General features: G+C 40.3%; 1 protein-coding gene across 1 annotated transcript in view; it reads right to left on the reverse strand.

The window, feature by feature from the left end:
- Positions 1-19,194, reverse strand: part of ITGAV (integrin subunit alpha V) — a 108,712-nt gene that overhangs the window by 53,412 nt on the left and 36,106 nt on the right. Inside the window, exons 3-5 of the mRNA XM_060178282.1 lie at positions 9,530-9,621; positions 8,448-8,562; positions 211-272 (exon numbers count right to left, since the gene is read on the reverse strand). Coding sequence (XP_060034265.1) covers positions 211-272; positions 8,448-8,562; positions 9,530-9,621 — 269 coding nt within the window. The remainder of the gene's footprint in view (positions 1-210; positions 273-8,447; positions 8,563-9,529; positions 9,622-19,194) is intronic.

Raw genomic sequence — 19,194 nt, forward strand, 5'->3', positions numbered from 1 at the left:
AATAAGTGATATTTACTAGGGCAGGGATAACATGGTGCAAAAAATATATATATATCAACTGCATAGATCATTTTTGTTAGCTGTTTTCAAAAGACAAGAAATAACTTCAGGAAGACTGAAGAATCAGTCATATTTGATTGGCGAATTTATATTTAACCACAGTGTAGACCGTGAGACAGATCTGAATCCCGGTTGTATATGAGAACTTACTTTAGTAAAATCAATGCTGAATCCTCCTTGACAAAATCCTTGTCCATCAGCATCAATATTTTCTAAAATAAAAAGATTGAAAATATACAAACCCCAAAATAAATAAATAACATAAAACAAAACATGAGAAAAATCCATCACCATAATGATAAGATAAGAAACTAGTTCCTGGAAGTGTTTTTGTCAACTCAGGCACTTAATTGTGACTACATTCTTGAGACTTTTGAATGGATTTGTACCACTTTCTCCGATATGAAAACACAAAGAGATTAAAGTTACTTGGACCAGTTACCAGGGAACAAAAAGATCATCTAATATAGTGGATTTCAGAATTCTTTCTTTCAATCACAGCCCAAGATTATATTTCACCTCCTATTTCCTATAACCCCATATATGCACATATAACCCCATATATGCACATAATGTCTGTGAAAATATATAAAAATAAGAGTGCACAAAATGAGATCACCATAGTATATATATAGTATATTGTGATGTTTTCTACTTTATTTTATTTCATTCCACTGAAACACTTACTTACTGCTATTACCTTGTTGTTGCTAAATTGTCATGATGACTAGTAGGAAGTTACATTGTGAATACGTACGTACATGCTTCACAACTAACAACAAATACAGCTAAGAATGAGCCTGGAGATTACTGAAAAACTAAAAAGCAGCACTCTTAGATGAATCAAGGAGTCCCTGTAGCCAGTGATAACATATAATTAGCTGCACTACAGTAATACTGTATCTTGTCACCCAAATGCAGGAACCAAAAAATGTCTATTTTCAATCACAAGGACAATTTGCAAATTTTTTTTGTCAAAAATTTTAGACTCATTTTAAAAACCTGGCAACTGCCCCAAGATTACACACACAGTATATAAATTTAGAATTCTTTTTATAAGATAGTTTCAAGCAAGTAATGTGACATCAATGTGAATTAAAAAAAAAAAAAAAACATGTTGGAATGGGAAATGGGAGGCTAGGGTTTTCAAAAGGCAGTGAATCATAACTGAGGAATTCAGCTCTAACCTCAAGTCAGCCGTCTGCCTTTATTCAAGTTGCATCTGGAGAGCGACTTCAGGCTATTTATAAAAACATCCGGGAGTCTGGCGGTAGCACAGCGGGTTAAGCACACGTGGTGCAAAGCGCAAGGACCCGTTAGGATCCAGGTTCAAACCCCCGGCTCCCCACCTACAAGGGAGTCACTTCACAGGCGGTGAAGCAGGTCTGCGGGTGTCTCTCTGTCTCTCTTCCTCTCTATCTCCCTCTTCTCTCTCAATTTCTCTCTGTCTCTATCCAATAACAAATAAATAAAAAGATTTTATTAAAACAAAACATCTTTTTGTTGAGTACCATATTGTACAATTATCTAGTTTATCTGGTTTACCAGAATGTCCAGCTAGAAAATACGATCGCCAGGCGGGGGTTGATAGCATAATGGCTATGCAAACAGGCTCTCAAGCCTGAGGCTCCAAGTCCGAGATGCCAGGTTCAATCCCCTGCACCACCATAACCAGAGCTGAGCAGTGCTCTGGGAAAAAATAATTATAATGATGATGATAGTAATAATAATAATAATAACAACAATAATAAATAAAATAGAGTAAACATACAATGGTCTTTTAACATTTTATTAGCAGGTACATATAAAACCAACTTCACGCCAATTGCAAGAATGTTTTCTGACTAGGACCTCTATCGGTGAAGACCTTTATTTCCATTTCTATAAATGATTAGTATTACTCCCATTTGTTAAGTCCGATGACACGCAGTTTAATTTTTATTAGTGATTGAACAGCCGTTTACAAGATTAGAAAGTTACAGGGGTATATAGTTCCATTACCACAACGCTCATTAAAGCCTGTGCCCCACACCCCCACCCCTTTCCTTACACTCAAAACCACTATCTAAAACTTCCATTGTGAAGTCACTGAGACAGTTTTCAGTCTGGCTGCTTTTTTTTGTAAGCTCCTGTTATGTTTATATTTTAAGCTCCTGTGTTTAAATTCTCTATATTCCATATATGAGTGAAGCCATCTAGTAACTGTCTTTTACCGCCTTCACTAAGCACAATCACCTCAAGTTCCATCCATTTTGTATAATAATAATAATAACAACAACAATATCTTTTTAACTGCAGAGTAGTATTCCGCTGATTTTAGGTTCCCTGGCTTCTTTATCCAGACTTATGGTATTATTAACAAGTAATAATATGATTATGATGGTCAGATCAAATAATGTTTATTGAAGTCTTATTGGGAGCCAAGTTCTGCACTAAAGCACTTTGCGTGGCATCGTCTTTCAAGATCTCTACTGCACTCTGATGAGCACAGCGACCATTGTGTACTGTGTGTGTAAGGGAGATCAGACTTAAAAATTAGGGTCAGCAGCGGTGCGCTCCACTGAGCACACAAATCGTCACGTGCAAGGACCTGCTTCCAAGCCCCTGGTTCCCACTCCTGGGAGAAGAGCAGGAGCTGCACAAGTGGAAGTGGTGAAGCGGTTCTGCTCTCTCCCTTGCTTTTTCTTTCTTCGGGTGTAGGGAGAGAGAGAGAGAGAGAGAGAGAGAGAGAGAGAGACCTGCAGACCTGCACCATTCCTGAAGCATACCCGTCCTTGCAGGTGGTGAGTGGGGACTCAAACCAGAGCCCCTGTGCATGGTGATGATATGTACACTCAGCTCGGTGAGCCACCACCAGCCCCCTTCTCTCCCTCTCCATCTCCCCTTGTATTTCAGTTTCTCTCTGTCTCTATCCAGTAGATGAATAAGTAAAAGGATTATGGACCAGCTAGTAAATATGAACCTAGTTAGGCATGATTACACCCCTGAACTTCACTACCTCAAATCAGCAATGTTCCTGATCACTCCCAGATAATGATAAAAGGGAAGTAAAAGTCAACTAAAAATCATAACTGAGGAAAATGTATATATAGAAGAAACACAGCCACCATAAGAAATGAGAAAGATTCAGTCTGACCACAGATTTGAAAGGGTGGCGGTCATATGACTTGTGGCTCAGGTGCTCTTAGAACAAAGAGAAACAGTGGCCTACGTGTCAGTCAGGGAAGGTCACAGATACAGTTATGAAACAAGGGAAAAAATGTAATCAGTAAGGTTTTTTTGTTTGTTTTGTTTATGTTTTAAACAGAGAGTGGAGTCCTGGTGATCATACGGTCATTAGAAGCAAAAGCAGATCAATTAACAGCAACAACAAGAACTCACAAACTGCCATGACAAAGTTTACTCTTATGTGCACTATAGAAAAATGAAAAACATGAACTTGCAGAAAAAAAGAAACAAACAAACGGGGGGGGGGGGTGGCGGGGTGGCAACGCAGCGGATTAAGCAGATTAAGCACACACGTGGTGCAAAGCGCAAGGACCAGTGTAAGGATCCCAGTCCAGGGCTCCCCACCGGCAGGGGGGAGTCGCTTCACGAATGGTGAGGCAGGTCTGCAGGTGTCTGTCTTTCTCTTCCCCTCTCTGTCTTATTCTTCTCTCTCAATTTCTCTCTATCTTATCCAACAATGATGACAGTAATAACAATAACGATAAACAACAAGGACAACAAAAGGGGAAAAAATGGCCTCCAGGAGCAGTGGTTTCATAGTACAGGCACTGAGCCCCAGCGATAACACTGAAGGCAAGAAAAACAAACAAACAAACAAAAAAAGGCAGTGTTTCTAAGGCTTTGTGAAAACATCAGTGTGTTGCAGCAGGGGTGGGGTGTGGGTAAGGGAACACGTCTCTTTGGTTGTGCATGTAGTGTGGAACTGTAGTCCTGTTATCTGAAGACTTTTGTGAGCCACTATTAGAATCACTAATAAAAATTCTTTTCTTTTTTTTTTTTTACTAATAAAAATGCTATTCAATTGGAAAAAAGAAACTCGCAGTGCAGTGTAGTCCTACATACCAAGTAAAAATCAACTGCTAGGTTATGTAACTAACTGACGTATACAGAAGACACACAGTGATAACATCATACCTCTGCAGTCTCCTATCCAAATCAGTGTTTTACCAAAGATGAATAAAGGGGCGGGGTCCTAGAGGGACCAGCCCTGGCAGGTCATCAGCAGAAAGCAGAACTATAAAGTTAGGTTTTCAGATTTCCACTCATGAGTGTTTTTGCTTGCTTGTTGGTTGGTTGGTTGGTTGGTTTTTGGGGGGGCAGGTTGCCCCTTACTTTGGAACTATAAGAAACTTAATAAAAAACAAACAAAAAAAATGTACAATGCTCAGGGATACTAAAAACCAAGTTACCAAGAAAGGCATTCATTTTTTTTTTTTTTGAGGTTGTTTGCACTTTTTCTAAAATGAGAGGTTTGATTATTTCAATTAGGGATCAACAAATGTATCTGTGAAGGCTCAGACAGGTCACATTTTAGGCTTATCAGCTACATATATATTCTCAGGGGCAACTATTCAAGTCTATTTTTATAAACAATGTCTATCAAAAGAGTATGGCTGCATAAAAAATTAAGATTATAAGTCATAGTTCACTGACCTAGTTTAAATGTTAAATATTTTAGAAAATAAATTTTAAACAGCTGGGGAGGTGACGCAGTGGGTAAAAGCACTGGACTCACAAGTGTGAGGTCCTGAGTTCAATCCCCAGTACCCCCTGTGCCAGAGCAGGGCACTGGTTTGTTTTCTTCTTGTCTGTTCTCTGTTATTGTTAATAAATAAATAAACCCTTAAAAAAGACATGCTGGTAGTTTTATAATTTCTGTGCGTAAGCCCAAATAACATTATGTAATAGAAACATCATGTAGGGGCCAGGCAGCGGCGCACCTGGTGAAACGCAAATAGGACAGTGTGCAAGGACACGGGTTCAAGCCCCTGGCCCCCACCTGCAGGAGGAAAGCTTCACAAGTGGTGAAGCAGGACTGCAAGTATCTCTTTGTCTCACTCACTCATTATCTTCCTCTCCTCTCTCTATGTGTCTCTGTCCCTATACATTAATAAATAAATAATAAAATAGAAACATCATTCAAAATAGTGCCTTAATCCATGAAATATATGTCGGGGGGAAAAAAAGAATTCATCATTACTAAAGACAAAACTACTAGTAATCTAGCATGGCAATAAATCCACAAGGGAAGGAGAGTTGAACAGAGCTGGGAAAAAGATCAATCAACCAGCCAATAAACCCACAAGAGTTCATCACTGAAATGCTTGCTTCCACAAGGGATCTGACCTTACACATCAACATATATCCAAGCCTCTACTTATAAAAGTTAATATATTCCAGGGCCAGGCAGTGGCACACCTGGTTAAGCACACATTGAATACAGTGTGCAAGGACCCAGGTTCAAGACCCCAGCCCCCACCTGCAAGAGAAAAAAGTTTCACAAGTGGTGAAGCAGTGCTGCAGGTATCTCTCTTCCTCTCCATCTCCCTCTTCCCTCCTGAACTCTCTCTCTTTATCCAATAAATAAAATATTAAGACAAGTTTTCTTCTTTTTAAAAAAAGTAAATGTATTCTACATAAAAAATAATTCTGCTTAAAACACAAGCAACTGAAAGAGCAACGTTTCCTGTTAGGAAAACATGGGACAAGGATTCTTTGGCATAAGACAGACCTAAGTTCAGATCCTCTTTAGAGGGATAGAGAGACAGAACTACAGTGACGCAAAAAGCCTTTCATGCCTGAATCATCACAAGTCTCAAGTTCAATCCCCAGGGCCACCATAATCTAGAACTGAGCAGTGCTCTGGTATTAAAATAATAATAATAACAATTAATGAAAAATTTTTTAAAATCTTCTTTAGATCACTCTTTATCACAAAATGTAAGAAAAAAGTATTTCAACAACTTGAATCCCATTTCTACACCTATCAAATGAGAACATGAGTGCCACTGTGTGTGTCTATCATAGAATCATTTAGTAATCTGACACACACACACACACACACACACACACACACATTAGCTCATTCTACATGACATTATCTCCTCAAATAGGAGCACTTTGGCAATACAGAAATAAAAAAGAGAAGTTGTCACATTTACCCAGATCACCAAAGACAATATAGCATTATGGTCACAAACACTGATTTGGAGGGGGTGATATGGACAGACATCAAGCACTGAAGACCTGAAGCTGCCCATCTCAGCCTCCTCCCTCCTGCCCCAGGAAGGTAGACTTTCTTATTAGTCACAAGCAAGAATGCCCTGGGCAGGTACATTCTTGGGATGTTCACGTCTCACCTACAAGAAGCTGTGCTGATCAAGAAATGGGGCTTAGAGAAATCATTTGCAGTTTCTTAGAGGTTCAACAGCTGAGACTACTGAGAACTGACTAGTTCTTTTTCTGTTTTTTTTTTTATTTCTTTTGTTCTGCCGGGGTTTTTGCTGGGGATTCACTCCTGCATGACTCCATCGGTCTCACTTGTTTTTTCTTTTCTTAGATAATGGGTAAAACAGAGAGAAGGAGAGACACCTGGGCAGTGCTCTTACTGTTCATGAAGATTCTACTTTGCACAGTGCTCTCATGTGGTGACTAGAGACTTGTAGCCGGGTTTCTGAACATGAGAAAGTGTACTCTGTGAGCTCTCCCTTGCCCTCCCTTACTACTGCTAGTTGTTCCTTTAAGCTGGTATCACAAGTGACCTAATGTGTGGGAGGAGGGAAAAAAAAAAAAACTAGCAGTAAGAATACTAATATAGCTACTAATTCTTTCTCTGTGACCAAAAGAAGATAAAAATGTAATGGCCTAAAAAGCGTTCCAAGTGTAAATACAATGTTGCATTTCAGTAAGTTATTTTTTCATAATTTTGGCATACAGAGGATTTGAAACGGTAACCAATTCAATTAAGGTGGCAGGACAAAGAATCACTACTGTCGAGGAGAAATGGAGCTACAGAGTTTGCAGAAACGTAATCAAAAGGCCCTGGTGTTTTAGTGTATAATGATGGGAAAGGGCCTGAGTTGGGCATGTGAGTGTTCTGAAAACACACCTCTCACAGGGAGAGCAGAAGTTGTATTGGTGTGTCAACAAGTGTGCTGTAAATCATTAACCCCCAATAAAATGACATTAAACACACACACACGTGCTCAAAATCATCATTAGTCAATGTCATCTGAAACTGCTTCAAAGAAGTAAGCATGGTAACAACCTGACAAACTCTGACTCTTTAGTCAGGGAGCAATCTTGGAGGTTGCTTGGAGCCCAAGGCCTGCAAGGGTGGAGGCCTTGAACTGGATCCCAGGCGTCATATATGCCAGAGTAAGCTTCCTCTCTTAAATCTTTAAGAAAAAAAAAAAAAAAAAAAAAAACCAGAAGGCCCAAGTGCACAGTACAAGTTCAAAACTAGTCCATACCACACTGAAGGAAGCCCAGTGCTATGATATATCTCACTCTCTTTTTCTCTATTAAAAATAAAATATAGGGAGTTGGGCAGTAGCGCAGCGGGTTAAGTGCAGGTGTGGCAAAGTGCAAGGACTGGCTTAAGGATCCCGGTTTGAGCCCCGGGCTCCCCATCTGCAGGGGAGCTGCTTCACAGGCGTTGCAGCAGTGAAGCAGGCCTGCAGGTGTCTGTCTTTCTCTCCCTATCTCTGTCTTTCCCTCCTCTCTCCATTTCTCTCTGTCCTATCCAACAACAATGACATCAACAACAATAATAACTACAATAAAATAACAAGGGCAACAAAAGGAAATAAAAAATAAATATTTTTAATTAAAAATATAACATAACATAACATAACATAATATAATAACATAGGCAGAGAAGTTCAGGCTCAGACTTCACCTTTCCATACAAATTCAGGCACTTTGAGAAATAGTTTTTAATTTTTGACCTCGTTACTACTGATCATAATGTCAATAATTAAAAACCTGTGTTCCAAACACCTGGTCTGCACCGGGATTACCTTGCAGAGCTTAATTAAAATGCAGGTCCCCAGACTTACTGAATCCGAGTCTTCAGTTTGGAGGACCCCTCCTATCTGTTAGAGAACCTCAACAGAGCACCTTTGACTAACAGTGACTAAATATATAAGTTTACAGAGTTTTGTGTGAATTTTTACTAACTGAAAAGGATGAGAAGTAGTTCTTTGGGAGAAAAGATAAGTCTACTGACTGTATAGCCATAGTAGTCTTTAATAGGATTATTTTAATTTTGCTCTCGTTAAACATGACTCCTTGTTTACAAATTTTAACACATACACACACTTAACAAACCAGACTTCCCACCCTCTTCCTGAAACGCTTTGACTTCCCATACATACTTGATCTGCATGGCGCATACTCAACAGTCTTTGTTCCGTCTTGCAGAAAGCATGTCCCAACAGGCTCTCTCTCCTGCTTTATTTCCGTCCTCCAGTGGTACAGTGGGGCACAGGCCTGAAATCCAAGGGGTGGTCTAGGTCACAAAGATACTCTGAAAAAAATGAGTGCTGAAATAATCTATACTACCTTGGAGTAGAGCACCACCCTCTTAAGCATCTTAATCAAAGGTGTGATCTGGACCAGTGAAATAACTCGTGTGGCTGTGTGCTGCTTTGCCATGTGATACCCAGATGTGAGTCGACCCCAACAGTGAAGAAAGCATCAGTGCTGTGGTTGGCGTCTCTCTCTCTCTCTCTCTCTCTCTCTCTCTCTTCCTCTCCCTCTCCCTCTCTCTTCCCCTCCCTCCCTCTAAAAAAAAAATAAAATAAAAGCAAAAAGATGTGTAATGCCCTGGTTCGCCACAGAAGATAGATTACAGTTAAGCCAACAGAGAAAGCAGAGATGTGAAAAATTACTGCATTGCCTGAGGTTAAGTGCTGCTGATGGTTTTTTGGTAAACAGTAAGAACAAGAGATTTGTTGACAATTTTTGTTTCTGTGTGTGGAACACATTCAGAACTTACTAGTGGATACTATAGAAAGAGAAGCTTTGAGTAAAAACACTTATTCTTGTCCCCCCCACTCCATCTCTTTTTTTTATGAGAAAATTATAATATCAAAATTCCCCAAATTCCATTCATGGGAGTATGGATAATTAAAACGTGGCATACGCACGTAATAGAATATTTATACAAGAATAAAAAAGAAGCAGCTAGTGATAGATGCAATTACATGAATGCTCACATTTATTGATTAGATATATTATGATTCAAAAGAAAACAGATGTCGAATATTAGAGCCTGCATTCATGCAAAATTCAAAAGGACACGGGAGCTATACCCCTGGTTACAGATCACACTACACCTTACTGGAGTTCACACATGAAGCTTCCCATGTTTTCACATGAATTGATCAAGCTAACCCGTGAGTAAACACACACACACACACACACACACACACACACATATATCCAAAATACTTACCAAAATTTTATCCTGCTTTGATCTCACAGATGCTCCAAACCACTGGTGAGACTTAAACTCCAATGGATCATCCTTAGCAAAATTCCTATTGCCTAAGGAAAAAAGTATTGTGAGGAATGAAAGACAAATTTTTTTTTTTTTTCAGTATAAAACAATCATTTTTTCAAGTGTGTGAGATTTGGGGATTTGTGTGCACACAAAGCCTACTGTTACTGAAGTAGAGTCACGCACATTTTGATAACATCCACTCTGAAAATAAAATGCTATTTCCAAAAGGTCCGCCATCCCATCGCTACTTGTCCTCTGAAGAACTGGATTTAACTGATAGTTTTTCAAAAATTTAGTTATAAAATTTATGGTTAAGGCCCCACCTGTAAGGGGAAAATTTTGTGAGTGGTGAAGCAGGGCTGCAGATGTCTCTGTCTCTCTCCTTCTCTATCTCCCCTTCCCTCTCGATTTCTGGCTGCCTCTATCCAATAAATAATTTTTGAAACATTATGGTTAAAAGTTATTTAATAGTTTTTGTTATTCCTTTGGTTCTCTTACTACGTCACTGGTGTCCTATTCTATTCGACAAAGAAATGATGGCATTTCTTTCCCCTTAACTAATAAAGCAAAGGAAACACAGCATGACTTTAAAGGAAACAGCTGGTCCCTGGAGAGATTCATTTCTACTCAATGTCTTGACATACACAAGCACAGTGTTCAATTCAGGTACTTTTAGCCAAAGGAAACTGAGCTTGTCAGATGATGCATGTGAACAGAAAGTGTATACCACTCCCGCTTCATTTTTGTTGTTGTTTGTTTAAAGCATACCCTTTCTGGAAAGATTCTAAAGATGTCCAAGCAGAAACAAAAATTCTCTATACTAAAGGAAATCACAGACTGAACAGAAATGCCACATCCAAAAATTTCCATTAAGGCTCCATATATTGTCTCTCGGTCTTTGTAACTTCCAATGTCAACAACTGCATTCTTGTGATTAAAGGTTTCCCTGCACATACGCCACCAGATCTAGAGTCCATGAAAATATCACAAAAGAGGGGGAAGCAGGGAACAGGTCAAGGTTAAAAGACAGTGAGATACAGCAACTCAACACAAGATGTGATCTTTGTACTTTGTACCTAAGCTCTTACTAAAATTACAAAGGACCTCAGTGGTTGTGGAAGCTTGAGTATGAACTGTATGGGAGGGATCTGTACTGGTAAATCTTGCACTGTGATGACAGCATCGTGATTATATTTTTCTATCAAAAGTAAGTGGTTAAATCAGTATTTGGACAGCATTAGAACAGTCCCGGGAGGTGGCACAGTAGATACAGCGTCAGACTCTTGAGCACAAGGTCTTCAGTTTGACCCAGCACTGCATATGTGAGAGTGTGGTGATGTTCTGGTTCTCTTATCTCTCACCTCTCTTTCACTGACCAATGAATAAATCCTTAACAAGTAAAGACATTAAACATTACATAGAAATAAGATTACTATATATGAAATCTTGGTACCTTTTTCTCCTGTAACAATGTGCCAATAAGGCTTGGCTTATAATATTATGTTTCATTATTGTGACATCATTATAATTTATTTTATTTATTTAACCAATCCTTCATAATGCCATCAGTTCAGACTCAGAAATATAAATATATGTATATATATATATATATATATATATATATATATAATATTAGGAATGTATATTTTAAGAAATGTATTTTTCTTTTTCTTAGTAAATTATATACTTGATTTTTTTAATTATAGATTTATTTTAAAGATTTGTTTTTTACCATTTTCTTGAGGAGGGTAATGGCTTACATTACAGTTGATGACACGGGAACAATTTCTCATCTCCCTGTGACAGGTGTCTGCAGAACACACACACGACCACCACCACCACCACCACCACCACGGGTCCATTTTATCATCATGAACTGAGATCCAAGACCTTCTCCAAGACCTCTCACTCTTCCCGTCCTTCCCCAGTCTTTTACTTTGGTACAATACACTCTACCCAGTCCACGTTTCACTTTGTTTTCCCTTTCTGTCCTTGAAGAAATACATTTTTCTAAATTAGTATCTATAGACAAGAGATATAGACATAGATACAGATATATTTTCAAAGTTAGACAAGAGATATAGACATAGATACAGATATATTTTCAAAGTCACACCCACTGCCTCTTACAACATACCAAAAAAATCTCAGCATACTGCTGTTACTAGGGTCTGAGTCACAGCTAAATTAAGGTGACAATCCCACCAGAAAATGACATACAATGTGGAATGCATGTTCTATTGGATTGACTTTTACTAAGCGACTACACCTCTCTGTATGCGTAAGGGTCTCTGTATCCAACTCCCCGTTCTTTAAGCAAAGCATGCTCATTCCAACCTGTAGGCCTTTCTATCTAAAGTCCTATGATTTGAAAAAATATTTTTATAAAGAATTTATTTATTTATTTATTTATTTATTTATTTATGAGAAAGATAGGAGGAGAGAGAGAAAAAAACCAGCCATTACTCTGGTACATGTAATGTCGGGGATTGAACTCAGGACCTCATGCTTGAGAGTCCGGTGCTCTGTCCACTGCGCCACCTCCCAGACCACTGATGTGAAATTTTTATTACATCTTCATTTCTATTATTTTATGAGGGGAGGTTAATATTTTACATCTCCCTAAGAAAGATGTCTACAGAACCTGCTCACCTCCATGCTAGATCCTTTTCCACTACCACACATCTGGAATCCAAAATGCCCCACTCCCACGCCCCGGCTCCCTTGCTCCTTTCCTCCTTTCCTCCCCTCCTTCCCCACAGACCTTTGCTTTCATGTAAAACACCAAAGTCAGCCCCCAAGTTTAACTCAGTGATTCTCCTTTGTGTCCTTGTCTCTTAGGTGATAGATTTTCATTATGTCTTTCCTTTTTTTTTTTTAATTCAAAGTTCTCCTGAAAATTCAGTTATGAATTTCTATTCACGCCCTAAAGACAGAGGAAATGGCTGTGTGCCCTGACAGAATTATCTAACGTAAGGAAAATCATGCACAGGCAACTATGGAAGTAAGAAGAATCATGGTAAAGATGTAAGAAGCTGTGGGAAAGATAGCAGTACAGCAATGTTCTCTGACCCAAGATAAGATCTTGCACAAAGAAATTAAAGACCAGATAGTCTTAAGTTCATTATAAAATTATGAGATGACTAGGAATGGAGTGGTTATCAAGAGTATTGAAGACATGCTAAGAATAGCCTTCCTGGAATTACCAAAGTGCCAAATTGTCTTTAATTATATGTTTAGAGGGTGAAAGAGAAGCTTCCTCCCCATAAAATATTATCCAGTTCTCTTCCTACAACTTGTATCTACTACTTGAAAACTTGTCTCTAGAAATTTTACTTTTTCTACCAAAATGGAATCTTCTTTAAATATGTTTATGGAAACACAGGACATACTGCTGTACTTTCAAGTATAAAATGTTCCTTATGGATGGGGGTAGTAGATACCATGACTGTTATGCAAACAGACTCTCATGCCTGAATATATATTTCTGTTATCATCAAGTTCAGCTTAAGCTAGAAAAATGCCATGGAGTCTTTTGTTTTCTCTGGCAGATCCCTAGGAGAGGGATTGCTGGGTCATAAGTCTACTTCTAGAGTTTCGATGAAGCTCTAAACTGTTTTCCATAGGAGCTGGAACAGCTTACATTCCCATGAGCATAAAAGACCTACGTAAACCTGTGCATATGAGCCACAGAGCAGCACAGGTTGTAATAGTCCAAACTTGGAAGCAACCCAGCTTCCCCAAGTCAGATGAGTGGTTAAGGGAGTTGTGGTACATATGCACAGTGGAGTGCTAGGTAGCTGTCAAAAATGACGGAGTCAGCTCCTCTGCAATAGTGCGGTCAGAACTCAAAGGCGCCGTGTTGCATGAGACAAGTCAGAAAGAAAAAGATCAATACTAAGTGGTCTCACTTGCAGGTAGAATTTAAGGACAAGAAAAGTAAGGGGCAACACAAGGTGAACCCTGCACTGGGTGTGGTGTATTATACCAAAACAAAGGACTCCGGGGAAGGAGGGAAAGAGACAAGATGAAGGGACATCGGGAACATATTGCGACCCCTAGACACCAGTCAAGGGAAGATGAGAGGCTGTGCCTATGTGTTAAAGACGAGGCCGGAAACCACTACCTCCCACCCCCAGTAAAAAAGAAAAAGAAGAAAATGTCATGGAAAAAAAATAAGCAAAAAATTTACGTTTTTTTTTTTGCTTTTTTGTGGTGTTATTGTTGTTGTTGCCCTTGTTATTTTTATTGTTGTTATTATTGTTGTTATTGATGTCGTTGTGGGATAGGACAGAGAGAAGTGGAGAGAGATGGGGAAGACAGAGAGAGGGGAGAGAAAGACAGACACCTGCAGACCCGCTTCACCACCTGTGAAGCGACTCCCCTGCAGGTGGGGAGCCGGGGGCTCGAACCGGGATCCTTATGCCGGTCCTTGCGCTTTGCACCACCTGTACTTAACCCGCTGCGCTACTGCCCAACTTCTGCTTTTTTTTTTAACCAAGTACTATGAAGTATTAAAATCCACATTTTCTTCACCATGTAACAAATTATTTACTATTGTTACTTAATGAAAATGAAGAAGGGCCATCAAAAGTAAAATAAATAAATACAAGTTACTGTGGCACTTTTGGTATTAAACACACACACACACACACACACACACACACTGCAGCCACAAACATGGCACAGTGGATATGGATTGGATTTTCAAGCATGAAGCCCTAAGTTCGAGCCCCAGCATCTTACATGCAAGATTAAATAAATCCACACACACAGATATGCACATGGAAAAATCCTAAAACAGGTCCCAAAACAAAAAAAGTTCTTGAACAAAAGAAATCAAATCTATGTAGATGTAAGCGACAGGTGTACACTGGCATCCAAACCTGGTCAAGGATCTACAAGGAAATATGTAACATTCACTGCTTTCATTTACAACAATGCCTTCAGCTACACCAGAGTCGTAACCTCAAATTACCATCTTTGTAAGAAGTTTGCTCAGTAGGAAGTTCTTTACCAATTAAAGCTCCCTACCCCACTCAAACCCCCCTTCCCAAGAAAAACCTAAGTCTTACAACACTTGAATCAACACCAGCAGAAGTTTCACTTTGAGGAAGTGTGAATAGAGGGGTGTGGGGAGAAAGTAAAGGGACTCCTGCACTCTGAAACAAACTGACAAGCAGTTCATTCATGACCTGGCTCAAGCTGGCAGCTACTCTGGAGCATATGACTGAAGTAAATATTTTGAGTCACAGCCTGAAGTCACCGTTTCAAGCTGTGCTGGAAACTCCACAGGCTGCCTGGATCACCCTGCAGACCCTGAAAAGACAATTACAGAGATTCCACATCTGAAGGAAATGTGTCCTAAGGCAACAATCTAGACAGAACAAAGCTTCTGTCCTGCAAAGCACCTTGGGAAATTTGCTCTGCTCTACCAAATACATTAAAGAGAAAAAGAGTGGTCCCGGAGTTGGCGCAGTGGTAAAGCTTTGGACTCTCAAGCATGAGGTCCTGAGTTCGAGCCCTGGCAGCACATGTGCCAGAGTGATGTCTGGTTCTTTCTCTCTCCTCCTGTCTTTCTCATGAATAAATAAAATCTGTAAAAGCAAGAGAGAGAGAGAGAGAGAGAGAGAGGCTCAAACAATTGTAAAAAATATAAAGAAGCTATTTTCTACTATATAAATTAACATTAAGACTCCTATTACCTTCAAAAATGCATAGAGAAAAATACTGTAAGAAAAACTCGCTGTCAACTAGCAAATAAACTACCAGAAACTTGAAATATTGTATCTACTTTGCTATTTTGTTTCAATTACACTGTATCACATTCCCCTGATACTTCCATGTATGAAAACAGAATTTGTTTCTCTTTCATGCCTGAACAATATTCACTGAAGCAAAAAGATTTCTCCACTCTTCTCATTTTTAAAAAAAGATGTATTTCACTGTGTAAATCATATGAGAGAGTTTCAAACAAAAGAAACAGCACAGCACCACTGCAAAGCAAGCAGTCCCGGGAACCAGGAGCCTCAAACGCACAAGTCTTGTGCTCTATGGACTGCTACATCTCCCTCCCGAGACCACAGTTAAGGCAGCTTCCTTCAAAGTTCAACAAAACTACCATATCATCCAGCAACTCCACTCCCACGAGAAATGAAAACATACTGTCCACACAAAGACCTAGAGGGAAACATCCACAGCAGCACTGCTTACACTGACGAAAGAAGTGCAAACAGCGAGTGAGGAAGGTGTGGATAAGCAGGGTTAACAGTAGACTTCTGGGTAATGCAGAGGGCTGGAAGCACTAGGAAGCCACAAGGCAGACTGGCAGAAACAAAAGATCACAGATTACATGACTCCATTTGAACTACCTACACACAGAAACTCTGTGATTGCACAGAGCTGGGGTAACAAGTACAGACTAGATGACAATGGACATGGTACTTCTTTTGTAGGGTGACAGAGTATTATAGAATGGGGGACCGGGCGGTGGTGCAGCGGGTTAAGCGCATGTGGTGCAAAGCACAAGGACGGGCCTCAGGGTCCCGGTTCCAGCCCCCCGGCTCCCCACCTGCAGGGGAGTTGCCTCACAAGTGCTGAAGCAGGTCTGCAGGTGTCTGTCTTTCTCTCCTCCTCTCTGTCTTCCCCTCCTCTCTCCATTTCTCTCTGTCCTATCCAACAATGATGACAGCAGTAACAACAACAACAGTAACAACAACAATGATAAACAACAAGGGCAACAAAAGGGAAAAAACAGCCTCCAGGAGCAGTGGATTCGTAGTGCAGGCACCGAGCCCCAGCGATAACCCTCGAGGCAAAAAAAAAAGAGTGAATTTACCTTCTAGAAAAAAGAAAAGAAATATTATAGAATAAGGCTGCAGTACTATCTGTAAACTATAAACATGGTACATCAAAGTCTGCCTATAAAACGAAGGCGAAGTGACGGCAAATCATATTTCAATAAAGATATTAAGAGGCCAACAAGTCACACGGAAGGTAGCTGCAACATGGAGAAGAAGTGTATGGAGCACTGTTGTCTGTTTGCTTTATCGCCACCAGGGTTATCGTTGGGGCTCAGTGCTGGCACTGCATACGGCGCCACTCCAGCAGCCAGGCTTTACTTTGACAGGACAGAGAGAAATGGAGAGAGGAGGGGGAGATAGAGAGGGAGAAATAAAGATAGACACTTGCAGACCTACTTCACCGCTTGTGAAGCGACGCCCCTGCAGGTGGGGATTGGGGGCTTGAACCCAGATCCTTGCATGGATCCTTGCACTTAACCAGATGTGCCACCAGCTGATGCCCTTAAGAGATTTTTTTTTTTTTAAGTAACACAGGTACAGGTCCATTAATCAAAGTCCAAATGCTTAGTTGGAGTTTCTACATAATTCCTTTTTTTTTTTTTTTTTTTTTTGCTCCAGGGTTATCACTGGGGCTCAGTGCCTGCACTACGAATCCACTGCTCCTGGAGGCCACTTTTTCCCTTTTGTTGCCATTGTTGTTTATCGTTATTGTTATTATTATTCTTGTTGGATAGGACAGAGAGAAATCAAGAGAGGAGGAGAGACAAAGACAGACACCTGCAGACCTGCTTCACCATTTGTGAAGCAACCCCCCTGCAGGTGGGAAGCTGGGGCCTCTAACCGGGATCCTTGAGCTGGTCCTTGTGCTTTGCGCCACGTGAGCTTAACCCGCTGCGCTACTGCCCGGCTCCCTCTACATAACTCTTCATCAGCTCTATATGTCTATATTTTTCACATCAGACGCATAAAGAAGTTTTACTTCATAAAATCAAAAACCATTTAAGTTAAGCATATTTGTTCTAGCACTTCAGATAACATTCTCACACCTACCCCTCTAGTCTATGTTTTAGAATAGAGTACTACTACAAGAACACAGAATACAATTCATTAGTAGTCGGGAATTCAGTGGTTCAGTGGTAGAATTCAGGATTTACATGCCAAGGCCCCAAGTCTGATCCCTGCCATTGCACATGCCAAAGTGATTCTCTGAACTCTCAGACGCTCTTCCTCTTTCTTAAGAAGTAATGGCGGGAGTCGGGCTGTAGCGCAGCGGGTTAAGCGCACGTGGCGCAAAGCACAAGGATCCCGGTTCGAGGCCCCGGCTCCCCACCTGCAAGGGAGTCCCCTCACAGGTGGTGAAGCAGGTCCGCAGGTGTCTATCTTTCTCTCCCACTATCTGTCTTCCCCTCCTCTCTCCATTTCTCTCTGTCCTATGCAACAACGACGACAACAATAAAACAAGGGCAACAAAAGGGAATAAATAAAATAAATATTAAAAAAAAAGTAAATGGCGGGAATCGGGCAGTAGTGCAGCGGGTTAAACGCACGTGGCACAAAGCACAAGGTTCCTGGTTCGAGCCCTGGCTCCCCCACCTATAGGGGAGTCGCTTCACAGGCGGGTGAAGCAGGTCTGCAGGTGTCTGTCTTTCTCTCCCACTCTCTGTCTTCCCCTCCTCTCTCCATTTCTCTCTGTCCTAACCAACAACAATAAAAAACAAGAGCAACAAAAGGAAATAAATAAATATCGAAAAAAAGTTTATGAATAAGCCTATTACATAATTAATAATGATAATTTCATTAAAAGGAGCCAGGTGGTGGTGTACCTGGTTGAGCACACATGTTACAAAGTTCAAGGACCTGGGTTCAAGCCCCTGGTCCCCACCTGCAGGGGGAAAGCTTTGCCAAGTGGTGAAGCAAGGCTGCAGGTGTCTCTATGTCTCTCTCTCTCTCTCTCTCTCTCTACCACCCCACTCCCCCTCAATTTCTGGCTGTCTCTATTCAATAAATACATCAGGATTAAAATGAATAAATAAACAAACTCATTAAAAAGTCTGAACTGAGGGTTAGGAGATAGGTCTGTAGTTGGAGCGTGCCTTGGAGAACCTTGGAGAGCACCGGACCACCTGTTAGCACCATGGGCGGCAACAAGGGGTAAGTAACTTCATGAACCAGAAAGCAGTGCTCTGGGATCTACTCTTCCTATCCTCTTTCTCCTCCTCTTCAGCCTCTCCCTCCTCCTTTTTCTTCTTTTCTCTCTCACTCTTCCTTCAAAAAGTACAGAATGAGATTTCATCTACTTCAGTGGTATCACACTTAATGTGAGGCCCCAGTTCATTTCCCAGAACTGCATTAAAAAAAAAAAATCCAGATTATTACTGAAGATCAAATTGGAGGTTAGTGATTCCTTTGACTCATTAAGAAAATATTTTCACAAAGAAAAAAAAAGGAAAATATTTTCTCAATCTGAGGAGTGTTAATAGACAACAGTTATCAGTATCAATTAAAAAATACAGTATTTGTTTTACAATTTTCAAGCTGCCTTCATTTATAAATGAGAGGGAAGTAGAGAGAGAACCACGCATGACTCTGGCATGTGCAGATACAGGGGCTGGGCTTGGGAACCTCACATAGGAAGCTTGTCACTATACCCACTGCGCCACCTCCCAGGCCACTCAAACGGTCTTTAAATGTCTCTAGAAGCGTAAATCTCAAGTGCTTGAAGTCACCTACTACTGGGGGGGAAAAAAAAAAAAACAAACCACTGTTTCTGACTATAAAAATGAATTCTAGAATCATCATCTATGAACATGGGAA

The sequence above is a fragment of the Erinaceus europaeus genome, chromosome 18, assembly GCF_950295315.1.
Source record: "Erinaceus europaeus chromosome 18, mEriEur2.1, whole genome shotgun sequence".
Taxonomy (NCBI): Eukaryota; Metazoa; Chordata; class Mammalia; order Eulipotyphla; family Erinaceidae; genus Erinaceus; species Erinaceus europaeus.